Below are 19,359 nucleotides of genomic sequence, written 5' to 3'. Positions count from 1 at the left end.
GATTAATCAAATGAGATATTAAGGGAGCAAACACTTAGCGGGTTTGCCATAAACGTTGACACTATAATATTCATTCTATTGACTGTACACAAATAATCGCTTCTGGTGGCTGTCTTGGGGAAGCTAATAAAAAAAATGGTGTTTAATATTGTTATGATATAACGTGTCATTGTTATGAATGTGATTATTATTTTTAGACTCTAAACGAACTGACAACCAGTGAATAAGAGAAAAGGATACCGACTTATGTATGGACTTAGTCCTGGTGCGATAAGCGGTGATCCCTGAGAATATTAGAAACGAATACCGACTTATGTATGGACTTACTCCTGGTGCGATAAGCGGTGATTCCTGAGAATATCTGAAAAGAATACCGACTTATGTATGGACTTATTCCTAGTGTGATAAGCGGTGATTCTTGAGAGTATTTTATGATAACCTAACGAGCAAATAAGAGAGAAGAATACCGACTTATGTATGGACTTATTCCTGGTGTGATAAGCGGTGATTCTTGAGAGTATTTTATGATAACCTAACAAGCAAATAAGGGAAACGAATACCGACTTATGTATGGACTTATTCCTGGTGCGATAAGCGGTGATTCCTGAGAATAGTTGAAAAGAATACCGACTTATGTATGGATTTATTCCTGGTGTGATAAGCGGTGATTCTTGAGAGTATTTTATGATAACCTAACGAGCAAATAAGAGAGAAGAATACCGACTTATGTATGGACTTATTCCTGGTGTGATAAGCGGCGATTCTTGAGAGTATTTTATGATAACCTAACAAGCAAATAAGGGAAACGAATACCGACTTATGTATGGACTTATTCCTGGTGCGATAAGCGGTGATTCCTGAGAATAGTTGAAAAGAATACCGACTTATGTATGGATTTATTCCTGGTGTGATAAGCGGTGATTCCTGAGAATATTTTATGATGAACCAACCGGCAAATGAGAGAAAAGAATACCGACTTATGTATGGACTTATTCCTGGTGAGATAAGCGGTGATTCTTGAGAATAGTTTATGATAAGCCAACAAGCAAATAGGGGAAACGAATACCGACTTATGTATGGACTTATTCCTCGTGTGATAAGCGGTGATTCCTGAGAATATTTTATGATGAACCAAGTGGCAAATGGGAGAAAAGAATACCGACTTATGTATGGACTTATTCCTGGTGTGATAAGCGGTAATTACTGAGAATAGTTTATGTAATATAACTTGTCCCAATTGTGTCAAAGGTTGTCTATTTTATATGTTCCAAATGAGACATATTGTTATTGGAAAATTTAATTCATGTCCCAATTGTGACATACAGCAAGTGGAAATTTTTGATTTTGTAGCAATCGTGCCAAAGGAGGGCAGCATTGACTATAATATAGACCTAAGAATAAGGAATCAAGAATGACAAATGGAAGGTGGCAATACTGACGTAAACAATGGATCGTATTCCGGTGACAAAAGCTGGTCCTAGTAAGAACCAACAAACGAATTGGAAAACGGCTGACGAAGCGTCTGAAAAATGACGAACAATAATAGTCTGGTAAAACCTGATTCGATAATCCCGATGCGAGTGGACGGTGATCTTCAGTATGAACTTCAGCAACTGATCGGGTCGCGATGGTGACAAGAGGGAGTCTAGTTAATTTGATGGAAAACAAGCAGACTAATTCGGGGTCGGCAAGTGGAAAGGGTGTATCCTTTTTATTAATAATAATAGATTTATCTACAGAATAGAGGTACAGAAGTAGATATCATGGTTGGAAATCACTTTACCTGTTCTAGCAGATACTCACTAATGTTCAAGGGTTACTTAAATTCAAATTAAAGTTCTTATAATTGACGTATTCCGTAATGATATATTAATTATGTCTTGCTGAATTCGGTACGTAGTAGCTAGAAGTTGTATAGACCCTTTAAAGTAGATCTAAAATGACATGCTGATTGTAAATGCTAAATATCGGTTCATGTTAATGTACATCTTCGCAGTCACTCATTGTATTACGTTGATGTTTGGTGGAAACAGCACAGTAAAGAGCAAATTCTTAAATACTATTTCAAGTAACATCTATTCCAATAGACTATATAAGCAGTTCGCGCACGAAGGCTTGCTTACTTCACTCGCTAGGTATTAATGTATGGATCGCTGATATGTTATTAAAGCGTATAAGTACACCAATGTATCACGAAATAATTTCCTACATCTTTGTCATTCATTTGTTACACACTGACACGAGACAAGCAACGGTGACCGATGCGGCAATTCACGGCTCAGCATGACGCTGGGTTGGTGCAGCGTTTGGTGCTGTTTGTCCTCAATCACCGTGTTCAAGTTAACCATATTATCATAAGAGGACGAGGGTCTCTGGCATCGTTCGTCCTTACGCGCTCAAGAATGTACAAGAATGGAAGTTTCCAGAAATCAGATTTTATTGTATGTTACATCAATTAAGTCTATAGTGCCATGAAGGACTCGTTGCTTGCGAGACAATAAAATGGGGCAACAAAACGCCGTCTGTTGCGCTCTCTATCGCACTTACGGGGCTTATGGTAGACACAGTTATGCATGCATCTGCCCCTAGTGCAAGGATGATATGGGGCATCACAGGTAACGAGTTTATAATAATACAATAATACCTTGGCTAACATCATTGTGACTTATTTTGTTATATTAATAATAGTATTTGTTGTGCTACAATCGAGATACAGTCAGAGGCAGTCGTCTCAGTTATTTGAAAATATAGGATTACATTTTACACATTGTAGATCTCATAGTGATCTGTACTGTGTGTATCATTATCAATTAGTGGATTCATGTTTCTTTAAATTTCTGGAATAATATGATTATTGGGGTCTCCTTAGAATACATTGTGGTTTGTTTCGATCTTAGTACTTATTAATAATAACAACTACATTTAACCATATTATTATCTTGACTTCGTAGACATAGGTTCAATATTCAATAACTCAATTTGATAGGTAATTATCTTTTATTGTTATTCAAGTAGAGTACAAAATATGGTCACATAATATCTGTGCCGACATCTCTGCCTTTCTGGTCTGCAAAATTATTTTACAATCATTATTCATATACTTACCGATATTGCTTAGTATAATACTACATATATGCAATTAAAGATTGGCATATTGTTTTCTTATTATTTGTTTTACGTTACATACTTATATTGTAATATATATATATATATATATATATATATATATTTTTTTCAACGGTGTCAATCAGTAGGTACCACTTGAGAATAATTAAATGTCAATTCACGATAGTCAAATTGGTAATGCATGAAACACTACAAAGACATTATAATCAAGGTCAACTCATATCAAATATTCATCAATTGTATGAGAACATTGGATTATAAGATATTCTTTTAATTTATTTTTAAGTTTAAAGAAATTATGAAGTCTACAGAAGTAGTTAGGTTCATTAGTATATTGTAAAACTTTGTGATTAATTTTGTATAAAGTGTTAGTAATGGTCAATGGGATCCAACAACTCTTACCATATCTCTTAAAATGTATATACTAGTGAAAATATTGTAATTTGTGTTGCATTAGAGCATTATGTAGGATTAGAATTCATGTCATTACAGTGGTAAGAAGGAAAGGGCAAACAAACTTACTTTAATTGAAAACTGATAGTGACATTGTTTAAAATCATAGAGTACTTAGCACTCAGAATTCAAGTTGGTGATAATTCACTATCCTTCTTTTCTTTCCTCGTTGTTGTTTTGTTTAAGGTTGATTATATTTTATTCGCTTTAAATGCAAATTACCAAAGATGTTTTATAATTCTCATAATTAGTATTGCCACATTTGCCATGCAAATATTTATTCACGTATTACTAAATACAAATACAAACTTGAAGAATATGTAGTTCATAATAATATTTAAAAATAAAATTATTGATTTCACTATAATTTCCTTGTATTAAGTATTAACATAAATTGTGTTGATTTCAATATTTGATTATACTATTGTGAATTGGTTGTATACGTATATCACTAACAATAACTAGATCATACAATTTTCTTAATATCAAGCTTAATCAGAATGACTTATAGTATTTACTATTTACTTATCTCAGTGTGATTTGTTGTGTATTTATAAGAATTAGACTTAAAGATGTTGATTGCAATGTACATAATGATTATTGATACCAGTATTTTGTAGGTCTCATTGGCACTTGTTTTGTGCACTTGTTAAATCTAACAATGTTAGCTTTGATCTGTTAGAGGAATTATTATACTAATCATATTAATTATAATATAGGACTGTTAAGGTATTCTATGTTGCTCCTATTGAGTTATGGGTATGAGGGCATTACCCTCGGTTGGAAGGCCGAGTGGTCAGATATGAGGACATATCTGGAGCAGGATGGACGACTGTAGGCAACACAGAAAACCTGCCATCTGTCACCCGTGAGTGGAGGTGTGACAGTGGTAGCGGCGTCGGACGGACGCAGCGAGAGAAAAAGATGGACGAGATAAAAGTAATTAAGCGAGATATAAGTACTAGGTGATTAATTAAGCTAGATATAAACTAAGTGGATGTTACAAGTGTACCTGAATATAAGACTGTGGACATCGGAACTGCGTTTGATTCATATTAGGGTCATCCCAAGACTAATAAACCCGGATTGGAGGTTAAGTTGTTTATACTATGTCATAATATTGTACCTACCCATACCGACTTCGGTAGAAATTTTTGATCGATAAATATAAATATAATGTAAGTATATTAAATGATCAGGCTCGGGGCTTAAAAGCCAAAAAACCAATCATCATCATGACCATCATTTCGCTATTGGCCGAAATTCACTGTTGCAGCAAGAATACCACGAATTCAGCCAATCACAACCATTTATATTGTAGCAAAGGTGATTATCACGAATTGACAGTTTGGGACGGCAACATAAATATCATTCACCGAAAGTTGTCGGGTGAGCACTGAGTGAATTTATCTTAAAGAAAGTCACTACTTTCTTAAAAAAAGTGGCTGTGACATACGGACGGACAGACAGTCAGACATGACGAATCCATGTGTGATTGTGTGAACCACTACAATGCTATAAAACCATACCTATACAGGGTGTAACCAGAACGCTAGCAAAAACGAACTTAATAATACCTACCAAAAAAAAAACGTGAAAAAATAAAATAAAATAATCCTATATTTTGTCAAAGTTCACGATATATCCATACTTAATATTATAAATGCGAAAGTGTGTCTGTCTGTCTGCTAGCCTTTCACGGCCTATCCGTTCAACAAATTTTTATTTTTTTATTTTTTATTTTTTTATTGAATGGTTTACTAGCGATTTTAACATAAAACTTACTAACTATAATAAATACATAGGTTTTTCTATCATGCACAACTATGTTAAATCATTTAAAAGTAAACACTGCATGCAAATTCCGTATATTGACGAAATTTGGTACAGCGATAGCTTGCATCCCGGGGAAGGACATAGGCTACTTTTTATCCCGAAAAATCAAAGAGATCCCAAGGGATTTTTAAAAACCTAAATCCACGCGGACGAACTACGAAGTAGCGGGCATCACCTAGTTGCAAATAAAACTAGACGCTAGAGGTCAACGAACGTTGTGTAAGAAGGCCACACGGAGTCAATGTCGCGTCGTAGGCGGGGCATTGACCCGAGTTTTGTACGTACATTTTGTTTTTTTTGTACATTGCGGGTTTGAAAGATATTAAATCACTAAAACTATAAAATGAGGCAAATGGTTATTGGTATTGAATTGTGTTTAGTATAACAATCACGCTCAGTTTTTGCTAGCGTTCCGGTTACATCCTGTATAAAAAGCTATTTATGGTCTTCTTTGCAAAAAAATCTATATAGCCCATGTTTAAGTCAAAGTCAAATGACTTATTCAAAATAGGTTTAGTATTAGTTACTAAGAAACTAGAAAACTTTAGCAAAAAGAAAGCTGCCTTCGGGATTAAAATCAATAGGTAAATAGCCACTTAATTAAAGCTTAAAAACCTATAAGATTTTAATGGTCTATAAAGCGAACGAGAGGCAAGTTTTCATTAAACGAAATAAAATGTAATGTAGCCAGCACGCAACGTAGCCCAGTGTGTTGTTATATCTGTTTCAAAGATCGCGCATGTACGACGGACATGCTAGGTCGCGTGCTCAGGTGACCTAGCTAGAACAACGCCTTTTGTACGCCTATTTGAGCGAGTTTTGTGCGTTGAGTTTACTTTTGCGTCGAATTCAGAGAGATTTTTATACCGCCTATTTTATTAAAATCTAGCTCTCTCCTCAATATTAGGTATGCCTTCGAGCCTCTTTGAAAAGTAGATGTTTCTAAGTGTATCAATATTATTCATGTTAAACGGAACCAATATTCTCTTTTCCCCTCGAACTAAGAGAAAAGCTAATAATAATTTGCTACCTGCATGAATTGTTTATTCTCCATATTGTTTTAGGACTCCACATTGGCACCGACTCCAACAATTTTATTATAGAACTACAGTAACTCTTGTATACCTAATATAGTCGCTAATAAATTAAATCATTTTTTAATTTTTAGTGTATGTTTTGAAGTCGTGTTATAATTTTTTTTTTGTAAAAAATTTATTTCCCTATTTTTAAAATATGCTATACCTGGTTAAAACCATACTCTATACTAAGCTATTACACTGACTGTCAGCAATTTACTCTTATCCATTGAGGAGTTCCGTTCTCCATCTCCGAAGATATTCATCAGAGTTTCACGAAATTGAAATGGGGTCACCTCTGAAATATGCTCTACCAAAAAAAAAAAAAAAAGAATCATCAAAGTCGGTTCATAGTTGGCGCAGTAATTGCGTAACAAAGATATAATAAAATAAAACATAGAGTCGAATTGAAAACCTTTTATTTGAAGTCGGTTAAAAATATGTATGAAAGTTTACATCGCGTTTTATATAAGAGTGATGAGATACAAAAGTAATCAAATGCAACATTACATAGATACAAGACAAGATAAAAATATTAAGCAACAAAATATAGAAGGTCATTACGTAAAAATTGCTCCCTCAAGTAACATTACCATAATTTCCTTTCACGTCGAAAGTGGAAGGATGTTTAGCTAAAACGTCGTATAATAGCTGATACTTCCCCAAATTACATGTAATGGGGGTTACATCATCTTAACGGTTATAAATTGTCAGATTTCACACCACATGCCTCTTTGGGAATCAGGATTAATGGACATGCTTTTTTGTTTCGAGGCATCGCGCGCACTATTACTTGTAAGTCGTATGTCATTATAGAGAAAGAGACTGTGAGGGCCAGACCTTCATTATTTTATAGAAGCTAAAAGTTTCTCTGCGCATTTTCCCTTACACAGGGAGGATTTGGATCATTGTGGCATTGGCAGACAACAAAGACGTATAAATTCTATCGTCAAAGTATAAAGTCTTTTTTTTCTTCGAAATGTCATTAGAAGTCGCGTCATGCATTGTCCTACCTAGTTAGTTGCCCACACCTACAAATAAAATAGCTATTTTAGCGTTTAAACTACCGTGAGTGATTTCCATTCTAAATACTATCTGTCCCGGCTTTACTCACGTGTGTAGTCGACGTTAGCCCGCCTAGTTTCGAACCCATTCGGGGTCCTTTTTCAAGGGAGTCCGTTCGCGCACGCGCCGCGGTTTTGACTGCGGGACGCACGTGCCGCTGCCCGTAGAGCCCGTTGTGAGGGTGACGCTAAGACAAGGGCATCAGTCGTGGGACGGGACACCATTAGCTCCGCGTGCCTGGATTTCGGTGACGGTTCCAGTGATGAAGAACAGCAGGAACTGTCGGGAGACGATCGGCAGCTGTCTCCCCCCCCACCCCAGCCACCCTCACAACGGGCTCTACGGGCAGCGGCACGTGCGTCCCGCAGTCAAAAACCGCGGCGCGTGCGCGAACGGACTCCCTTGAAAAAGGACCCCGTATGGGTTCGAAACTAGTCGGGCTAACGTCGACTACACACGTGAGTAAAGCCGGGACAGATAGTATTTAGAATAAAATAGCTGTTGAAAAATAAATTGTAAGTACCTTTAGGTATACTAGGCTTTTTGTGATAATTTAGGACCTATAATCAAGAATTTTCTTACAGGGAAGACAACCCAACCTAACTCCTCTTTGAAGAGCAGCTTCTAATGAAGGCTTAATAAACACAGGAGAAAAAAAACATTTTAATAAGACGACTAATCTACGTAGTATCTTTTGTTAGCTACAAAGGAAGGGTCCTTAGAAAGACCCTCCTATGTCTGAGGCTTCAGGGAAGCCGTTTTAATTTTCTAATTTCCGCACGTCCGTCCGTCTGTCCGTCTGTCACAAAAAGGTCCCCTTATGTTCCCAAAAATTTCGCTGTACTTAAGTAGCTATCAGCGAGAGCATGCCTTTCGTTTTTCGTCTGCTAAATTATTAACTACCCTTCTTGAAAATGCCTAAGAGCGAAGCGGATGACAAAGAATTTTTCTGATATAAATATAAGTTTTTTTATTCATGCGTATATTTATTTTAAGCTTGATGTCCCAATATGGTTTTTCTTTGAACCTTCTATAATAACCCTGTCTAATTATTACCTCCATTATTATTATATGTATAAGTATTAGTTAGGGCCAATCCTCTATAATATACATATTATTTATGAATCGCGTTCGTCGCGCCACCGACACCTCGTTCTTGACGTCTATTTTGTATATTTTGTGGCTCCTAGTGCGTTATAATTAAAAGCGAACAAAAAGTTTTTTGGTCAAAGAAGCCTTTACATATACTTTAGAATCGTTAAAAGAAACCACCTCTTCATTCACCTTTGAAAACATTATGGAAACCTCTCAGGCATGCAGATTTCTTTCACTGTTAAAAAAGTGGTATTCAATTGCTTAAAATAGGTATCGATGATGCTTAAAGCGCACATAACTCCGAAAAGTTAGAGGTTCGTGTCCGAAATGCGAGAGTTATGATAATAATTATGATTGTTTTGGTTAATTATCTTAAATATAAAAATGAATCACTAAATGTGTTGCTCATCGCAAATCTCGAGAACAGCTGAACCGATTTCGCTAATTCTTTTTTTATAATATTCCTTAAAGTATGAGGATGGTTCTTACGGAGAGAAAAATTTAATTCAACCTCCCCCTCAATTTTCTAAACTCCACCCGAGCGAAGCCGGGGCGTGTCAGCTAGTTTATTATAATGATTAGTGGAATGTAAGCCCAGCTCTACCGTAGCATTTATTCCGCATAATAAAAACGCAGCATCGCATTATACCACTTAATTGTTCGGTACCTTTTAACAATGTTCGTTTGCTAAAAGATTTTTCTTTATTAAATTCATGCCATCTATCTTTTATAATAACAGTGATTACACTTGTATAACTTTGACTCAGGTCTCGTCGAACAAAGATTAGCTGAGAATCAATTCCAAAATCCATGGCAAGAATGTAATATTTCAAACCAGTGGCCACCCGTGGATTATACATGAGCGTTCTTCGAGCGATAAAAATTGATTGCCCATTACTCCTCTTTATTAAAGTTAATATAAATAAAGATCTCCGGTCTAATGGGGATTTTTGGGAATCTATTAAAGCTATTAAGTCTGGCATTCGGCTTAATGATAATGGTTAAGACAAGTATGGTTTTGAATATAAAGTAGATGGTCATCGATTTACTTTTTTTCTGGTCGTGCAAATTCGAAGTGGAGAATTAAACTTAATGATCAAACATCGAGTTTTGTCCTTCACTTAGAATTTAATGTTTGTGATAGGTAAGGAAAGGAAAAAAACATAGTAATGGCATATTATCCAAAAATCTAAATATATAAAAGGAAAAGCTGACTGACTCCTTGACTGACCTATCAACGCACAGCTCAAACTACTGGACGGATCGGAATTTAGCATGCAGATAGCTATTATAACGTAGACAGCCAGTAACAATTTTTTTTTTTAATTTAATCCCTAAAGGGGTAAAACAGGGGTTTGAAATTTGTATAGTCCACGTGTTCCCATCATCTATCAGCATCAAGATCAACCCATCGCCGGGACAATACTAAGTATGGGTTGTCATTCAAAATGAGAACGATTTAGGCCACAGTCCACTGGCCGAGTGTGGATTTGAAGACTACACACTCTTTTGAGAATATTATGAAGAACTCACAGGCACGCAGATCAGTCAGTTAGTCACTTTTTCTTTTTATATATTTAAGTATTAGTAGGATAATATTTTAGGCAACAGTCTTTATTAAATTAATTTATCATAAAACGGTATAATACCTACTCGTAGCAAATTAATAAGCTAGTCCTATTAAACTTTATCAAAACAACATAAGCCTTGCCTCGCATCGCATGACAATCAATCACCTGTTATAATTAAACACGCTTTGTATACGCGTTGAAATATTAAAAACTCTTAACTGAAAGTCGCAATGTTATTGTGGTAAGCCCTTGTTCACAAAATTAATACATTGTTGTGAACTTGTTTGTTATTTCGTCACGCACGGGCTAATTGATGGATGGCTTACTGAGGGATTTTCGTTGGGAAAACTCTGTGTGTTTAGGTAAAGTGTTCGTTTAATGAAAATGTTCGTTGCCTACTTTACTTTAGTTCGACATATAGAGTGGGTTTTAGAGAAAATTTTGTTGGACTTTTTGTTGATACTTCATAGTCAAGAACCCTACTTAGCTTAATTTTTTGCCTTCCAGGGCTTCATGATAAAATGATCTCATAATTTATGCAGCAGTGATAGCCTGGGCTCCTATTCTGGAGGTCGCGGGTTCACTCCCAGGCATGCACCTCTAACTTTTTTAACTATGTGCGTTTTAAGTTATTAAGCTTGTTCACAAAATTAATACATTGTTGTGAACTTGTTTGTTATTTCGTGTGATACACAGTGATCCTAGCTGGTTTTCTTCTTGCCTTCTTTGGAACTCAGGCCTTCATCTATATAAATACTAGCTGATGCCCGCGACTTCGTCGGCGTGGAATTAGATTTTTAAAAATCCCGTCGGAACTATTTAATTTTCCGGGATAAAAAGTAGCCTATGTCACTCTCCAGGTCTTTATCTATACCCATGCAAAAAACACGTCAATCCGTTGCACCGTTGTGACGTGCTTGATGGACAAACCAGCAAACCAATAAACCAACAAACAACTAAATGACTGATCTATCAATGCTCAGTTCAAACTACTCGACGGATCGGGCTGAAATTTGGCATGCAGATAGCTGATGACGTAGGCATCCGCTAAGAAACGATTTTTAAAATTCAATCCCTAAGGGGATGAAATAGGAGATTGAAATTTATGTAGTCCACGCTGATGAAGTCGCGAGCATAAGCTAGTTTTAAATAAAACAAACATAATAAACAATCATAGGAAACAATAAAACTAGGTACAAGCGGAACCGAATTTGATAGCAATATCGACCAATTCCATACATTCATTAACATCTATCCATAAGTTCATGTACCAAACAAAGGGCTTTTGCCCTCTAATAATCTTAATTGGTCAGCCTTTACCCGACACTTCAGCTTTAGACCTTTGCTGCGTAGAACAAAGAAACCAAAATCCTGTAGCAATATTTCCTACAATGTCCTACTATTTCGGAAACTCCTCGCACAATGCGCTTGTCATTGCCATGTTGGTTTTTTGGTAACTTACAAGTACCTACTATTAATTCATTTTAGTAGACGTCAGGAAATACGAAACTTTACTTATATGTATGAATTTAATATTTTATTATCAATGGTTAACAAATAAACTATTAATAAACTTAAATCTAAAAAAAAAAATTAAATTAAAACTAAAATAAATTAAATTAAATCTAAAACCTCGTCGAGACCACCGCAGCGAGGCATTGTACCCAAGATGCTGGCAGCATTACCCCTTTGGATGGCCAAACTAATTATTTGAAGGTAGGTAGCTGCCAGCTCTCGGGTCCCCGGTTGACTCGATCTCTTTTCGCAATTTCTTCAAAAAGAGCTCGAGCCCCCGGGCCCCACGGCCCCAAGGTCTCCACACCAAAAGGCACGAATACGAAGCTCCCATTATGTAACTTATAAGTTACAACACAATTAGATAAGTGTGCAAAAATCATACTTTTCAAGAAATCTTAATTTGTGAATTGTAATAATTAAATAACCTGAAACATTTGGAAAAATCTATTTTTTAGGGATCCGTACCTCAATAGGAAAAACGTAACCCTTATAGGATCACTTTGTTGTCTGTCTATCGGTCGTCAAGAAACCTACAGGGTACTTCCCGTTGACCTAGAATCATGAAAGTTGGCAGGTAGGTAGGTCTTATAGCAGACATTCGGGGAAAAATTTGAAACCGTGAATTTAGGGTTACATCACACAAAAGAAATTAAATAGTGGCCATGAACTAATAATTAGTATTATCAATTTTCGAAGTAGGATAACTATATAAAGTGGGATATCATATGAAAGGTCTTCACCTGCGCATTCTAAAACAGATTTTTATTTATTTTTCTGCATCATAGTTTTTGAATTAGAATATGAGAAACACTATTTTAAAATGTCATTCGCTTTTGATCTACGATCGCAGTAAGTATATTTGTTAGGGAACTGTACCTATGATTGTTAAGCTAAGACAAGAGTCTACAATATCCAGAACAACTAATTCCAATTAGAACCTACGTTTCCAAAGCGGAATTTACAGAGTAAACACCCGCTAGGTAACCAACAGACTGCACTATTTGAGTTGGTGTCTGAAGGGTTAGTGTAAGATTGTACATCTCACCTACGTTACTAGAATTCGAGCATCGAAACACGTTGAACGCGTTGAAGTAAAATGGACTTGATTTAAACCTTGATTTAAGGCTTACGTTCGTCCATACATCTACAGTCAGCACTCTAAGCTTGTGAAATAAGAATTGTTGGTACTAAATTTTTAGCCTTAAATCAAGGACCTTTGGGTCCACTTTCATTATCGTCATCATTAACAAATGACAAACGTCGCCTGCTGAACATATGTCTAGCATCATCAAATGCTGAATAAGCATATAGGCACTTTCACATGCTATGGTCTTGCGCTGCCTGAGTCCAGCGACTCCCTGCGTTAGAGGTCGTCTGTCCACATAATGGGGGGTCTCCCAACGCTGCGCTTTCCAGTGCGTGGTAGCTATACTAGCACCTTGAGACCCCAACGTCTATCAGTTTTTCAAACTATGTGCCCTGCTCATTGTCACTTCGGTTACTTTGCTTCTCCTACAGATCTCCTCATTCTTTAACGTAAAAAAACTCCGAACTCTCCATTTCCTGCCTAAAGTACCTACAGTATGTAGTAGTAATGTACGTAATAAAAGTAATGTACATCACGTACATTACTTTCTGTCATGTCATGTACATCGACCTTTAGAAGGAGATAGCAAATTTGTAGATCATTGTGTCTGTCGTTGAGGCCGACAAAACGTCATATAGGTATGAGTATAACCGCAAGACGTAGGGCGAGTTTCCATTCTTATGTCGTCGACATCCCATCTACACGCACGAAACGTTTTGCGTCATCATTCCTCATACGCATGGCTAAGGTTTGGAATAATCTTCCACGATCTGTGTTTCCTACAAATTACAACCAGGGTATTTTTAAAACATGAGTGAATAGGCATCTTCTAGGTAAACGCGTTCCATCTTAGGCCGCATAATCACTTTTCATCGGGTGTGATTGTGGTCAAGCGTTTGCCTATAATGAATAAAAAAATAAAAGTGAGAGAGACAACGCTCTACAAAGCCGAAATATCATTCTAAGGGCCGATGTACCTTTCCGCCGTGTACTGTAATTGTTTCGATGCGATGCTCGAATTCTATCAACGTTGGCGAGAAATGCAAAATCTCATACTAAGCACCCAGAAGGGAAATTAATGAAAATTCCGTCGACAAACTTATCAACGTAATGCTTTTAGAGCGTAACTGGTTCTGTCTGCGTGTAGGCTAAACTTGTCCCCGAAATTGGAATTCGGAAGTTGGGTGTCCAATAACTTTGGTTTACCGTGTTTGATTGGCGAACCGCTTTTTGAAATTTTCAATTAGTTTTAGGTTAGGATTTAATATTGCGTTAAAGTTATATGCTTTAAAAATGAATCATATAGTATTTTGGGGATCAAACAAAACTAAGCTTTTTTCATCAATCATTATCCATTCTAATATTACTTAAGTACATAATTAATGCGAAAGAGTGTCTATCTGTCTGTCTGTCTACTAGCTTTTCACGGCCTATTCGTTTAACCAATTTCGGCAAAATTTGGCACAGGGATATAGCTTGCAGCCCGGGAAAAACATAGGCTACTTTATCCCGGAAAACAAAGCATTACCACGGAATTTGCTTACGCAGACGAATTCGCGGGCGTCATGTAGTATTAAAATAATCCATACTAATATTATACATGCGAAAGTGTGTCTGTCTGTCTGTCTGTCTGTCTGTCTGCTAGCCTTTCATGGCCCAACCGTTCAACTGATTTTGACTAAATTTGGTACAGAGATAGCTTGAATCCCTTTTTACTTTTTATCCCGGAAAATCAAAGAGTTCCCAGGGGTTTTTTAAAACATAAATCCACGCGAACGAAGTCGCGGGCGTCAGCTAGTTTTATAATAATATAGATAAAATTTACTATAATAAGCCTCGAGTTTTTGGACGTGCCATACTCGTACCAGAGGTACTGATTACAATCAGTTAGTGAGGCGCCATATTTTCCAAGATGGCGTGGGCGAAGCATCTCTAATGACTCTCCCATGCGCTTGCGTTCGCAATAATTGCAAGGCATCGGTGCGTGCCCTTTGATCTCGCTAAAGTATAGTTATTACAGACAAGGGAGGGGGAAATGAGCGTTAAAGAGGATTGAGAATTGTCGGTTGTCGGATAAATTGAACATGAAATAATAAAACGTGTTAGACGCCTTGTTAAGGTACCTAAGCCGCCAATAGTCTAGGAGGCGAGTAAATTCTGGTCATCAAGCGTTACTTGGTAAGATTTTTTTTTAAAGAATATTAGTCAAGTTAATTGCTGATTAATACTCCCCTTTCCCCTACAATTAAGCATAAAGCTTGTGCAAGGAGTAGGTACGACAACGGGTGGGATTTGAAGCGGCGACCTTTCGGTTTTCAGTACGCTCCTTTAACCGTTGAGCTATCGAGGCTTTTAAAAGAGCTGGTTATACCATAACCGATGCAAGAGTCGACTTTAGAGCTTAATGGTGTCTCGAATTAAAAAAAGAAAAGAAGTGAAGTCTATTCGATAAAAAAATCAAACAAATTGATGCTCGCTGCGCTCGCTCACTTCCAGTAATTTCTTATTTTCACTATGGTCTCCAGGTCATTGTGATAAGTTTCCAGGGTTCCGTACCCGAAGCGTGCCAACAGGACCCTAATACTAAGCCTCCTTTGTGCGTGCGTCCGTCTGAACTGATCCGGATTTATTCACTATGTTCGTATTATGCGATATCCAGCTTGTTAAAGCAGCGGCCGTCTCTCACACTAAGCAGCTAGTTACATGGTGATCATTTAGTATGATATGCTTTGCTCCACGTTACCTGGCGTAGGAATTAGTTATTTCTTACCCGTGGAAAACTGGTGAAGGATTTATTAAATCCCATTTACATTATAAAGAAGATTATACAGCTGGCAGCTACCTTGGTCAAAGAATTAGTTTGGCCATCCAAAGGGGTAATGCTGCCAGCATCTTGCGTACAATGCCTCGCTGCGGTGGTCTCGACGAGGTTTTAGATTTAATTTAATTTATTTTAGTTTTAATTTAATGTTGTTTTTTTTTAGATTTAAGTTTATTAATAGTTTAATTACTTCTTTGATAAAAATAAATAAAACCTAAAACACAAGAAGATTTTAAACTTCCGATCATATATAAGTATACTTATAGAATTAAGATTGATTTAGATTTTAATTAGTAGGTACATCCATACTAATATTTTAGACTGGCTGGAGTGAAGACTTCGGCGGGGAGGGGCGATGCACGCACAACAGACGGAAACGTTTAAGTGCGGAAACCAGCCCAGAATGAAGATGAAGATGAATATTATAGACGCAAAAGTGAGCCTGTCTGTCTGTCTGCCTGCTAGTTTTGACCGATTTTGACGAAAGGTACACCGTACACAGATAGCTTGTATCACAAGGATAGGCTACTTTATGTAATACTGGAAAATCAAAAAGTTCCCAAAGGAATTTCAAAAAATCTTAATCCACGCGGACGTGTTAAGAAATCGAGTTCGGTTTAAATCTGTGTTTCTGTTCATCATTTTCATTTTGATTTTGCAAACCTGCGCGCGCGTACACGTGTTTACAACACAACAGCGAGCGAGCATCGCTGAACGAATATCACTGAGCGAGTTTATTTTTGAAAGCTTGTCGCTCAGCGAAAAACTAGCAAAAGCGAGTCGTCGCCGGCAGTGTATAACAGTCAGAGAGTAACTTTTGATATATGCATCTCTTTCGTTTACACGGAATGTATATTTATTGTGCGTTTCTTGATAGAGAAAATCGCCGATAGTTAGTTGTTTTCTCGCCGGCGGTCGGACCACTGCCTTATTCGTAAAACACAGTTACAGTCGCTAACTTTAGATGCATAATGTGGCTAATTCCGTTGTACACAATCTCTAAACTAAACTAAAATGGCACGTCTAAATCTATTGCTATCCCTTTCACAATGTTGCTTGCGGAAAAGGATAGCACTAGATTTAGACCTGTTAATTTAGTTTAGTTTAGAGATTGTGTACAAGAGAATCGGCCCCAGTGCTAACATGACCTACTTTCCTAACCATAATTTAAACACTCACGTAATTACATTTGAACATGAAGTCTTAAAATTAATTACTAAAGCATTGTGAAATAGTGGTGTTAATTCCTTTGTACACAACAATTTTAAAATAAACAAAATTAACAAGACTTATTGTTGGTGCCATCCTTTTTAAAATGTTCTGTATAGAACAGGATGGCAATAGCCCCGTGTGAAATTGATTGTTGGTCGAATACGGGTTTAGAATAAGGGCGGATATACACTTATAATATTATGTGACGCATAGTAAAACATAAAGACGTATACAGACTAGCGTTTTTTCTGCGCGTTTAAGCAAACGCGATTAAACGCGCTTCAATAAATTGAACGCGCGTGCACGCGTATATTACGGCGTGTTCGCTAGAACCAGTGCGTCAGTCAAAAGTTACCAATAATATTGATTTTCGTTGCGTGGATTTAGATTTTTAAAAATTCAGTGGGAACTCTTTGATTTTCCGCGATAAAAAGTAGCCTATGTAACTCTGTAGGTCTTTAATTATATCCATGCAAAAATACGTCGAACCGTTGCTCCGTTGCGACGCGATTGAAGGGCAAACCAACGAACAAACACACTACCGCATTTGTAATATGGATAGTGATGCAAGTGTCACAAAAAGCGTGCGGACTTATAGTTTACGCGCGCAAAAAAACGCTAATCTGTAACCACACATTATTTTTCATGACTAAAATCACACTACCAACATCGTAGACGTCTTGATCTAGGGTTAGCTACAGGAAACATTCTAAGAAGTAAAGGAAATCTTAAATATATAAAAGGAAAAGGTGACTGACTGATCTATCAACGTACAGCTCAAACTACTGGACGGATCGGGCTGAAATTCGGCATGCAGATAGCTATTATGACGTAGGCATCCGCTAAAAAAGGATTTTTAAAAATTCAACCCCTTAAGGAGTGCAATAGGGGTTTGAAATTTGTATAGTCCACGCGGACGAAGTCGCGAGCATAAGCTAGTACTAAAAATAAAAAAAGGCTCACCATAAACGGTCAATGTAGCAGATTCTGAAACTCTCTTGCCCGCTATATTGTCAGCCACGCAACTGTAGTTCGCCATGTCCTGATGAAAGAAACAATTCATTTTAGTTAACTTAATGTTGAATTTTTTTTTATTAATATTTTGTAAAGATTTTCTAAATCTGTATTAGATAGGTAAAAGAAAGAGTAGCATTTTAAAGAGAGTAGCTACAATAATTTACTGAGCTATATAAAAGACAATAATAACAAAAATAACCGGCCAAGTGCGAGTCAGACTCGCGCACCGATAAATCAAAAACTCTTATCCATAAAAATAAATAAAAATCTGTATTATAAATTACAAGTAAAGCCCTTCCATATTATGATACCCCGCTTGGTATAGTAATCTTATTTTGAAAATGAAAATACCAATATTTGGTCATGAACACAATTTTTTATTTTAACTATTTTTCGTGATGTAACCACAAATTCACGGTTTTAGGGTTTTTTCCCTTACGTGTGCCAAATTTCAGATTCTAGGTCAACGGAAAGTACCCTATAGGTTTTCTTGACAGACACGACAGACGGACAGACAAACAGACAACGAAGTGATCCTACTAAGGGTTTCTTTTTTCCTTTTGAGGTACGGAACCCAAAAAACAATAATAATTAAATAATCGATCAGCCGTTTAGAGCCGTCAAGTAAGACTATTACTTAAATTACTAATTCACGTTTCAAAAATGTTGTCGGATTTAAAGTACAAATATTTACATACTTGTTTTGAGATCGCGTTACTTTAAATAAGGCAAAAAGATCTTAAAACAAGTAGGTAAGTATGTTTAACTTACAAAACAGAATTTCGCAAGGAGCAAAAGCATTTCCCAACCTGTTTACATTGAAAGAGACTCTAGAGTAACATTAGATGAAGATAGCTCTCTACGCTTAGTAGGAGATTAATTTATGTCTCACCAACGTTGATAGTATTCGAGTGTCGAAACACTTCTGCGTTACAGTAAACTGGATCTTAACTGCTTTGTTTTAAAGCTTAAGTTTGTCTACACATCTACAGCCAGCGCTCCAAGCGGAAACGTTGCGAAATTAAAATCAGTGGCATTGAATTTTTGATGTCAATTCAAGGCTCTTTTAGGTCCATTTTACTCATTGACTCACAATATTACTTCGTATGGACAGGGTTATTGAACAAACAAAATGGCACCGACTCATTGGTGCTATATGTAACACCAATGCAACCTCAGTGACGTCTGGATTTCAAACGTTCATTAGTATCTAAGAACTTAATTACTAATATGTAACTTAATTTATTATTACTTTGTAACTACAATTTTGGTACATGAAAAATAAAAATAAATAAATAAATAAGATGTGGCGCTGATTAATTTGGTTCATCAACCCAGAAAAATTTTGTTAATTTTTTTTTATTCTGATACAAGTTAGCCCTTGACTGCAATCTCACCTGGTGGTAAGTGACGATGCAGTCTAAGATAGAAGCGGGCTAACCTGGAAGGAGTATGACAGTTTTTAATAAACCCATGCCCCTT

The 19,359-nt window shown here is 36.6% G+C and overlaps 1 protein-coding gene across 2 annotated transcripts in view; it reads right to left on the bottom strand.

Moving 5' to 3' along the window:
- LOC117982363 (netrin receptor UNC5C-like) overlaps window positions 1-19,359 on the bottom strand; it is a 123,855-nt gene that overhangs the window by 49,111 nt on the left and 55,385 nt on the right. For both annotated transcript variants that reach the window (XM_069498628.1, XM_034968717.2), the window contains exon 5: window positions 17,824-17,902. In XM_069498628.1, the coding sequence (XP_069354729.1) occupies window positions 17,824-17,902 (79 nt within the window). The remainder of the gene's footprint in view (window positions 1-17,823; window positions 17,903-19,359) is intronic.

This window comes from Maniola hyperantus, chromosome 5 (genome assembly GCF_902806685.2).
Source record: "Maniola hyperantus chromosome 5, iAphHyp1.2, whole genome shotgun sequence".
In the NCBI taxonomy this organism is placed as follows: domain Eukaryota; kingdom Metazoa; phylum Arthropoda; class Insecta; order Lepidoptera; family Nymphalidae; genus Maniola; species Maniola hyperantus.
The sequence above is the reverse complement of the archived record's forward strand: the minus strand, read 5'-3'. Positions and strand labels throughout refer to the sequence as shown.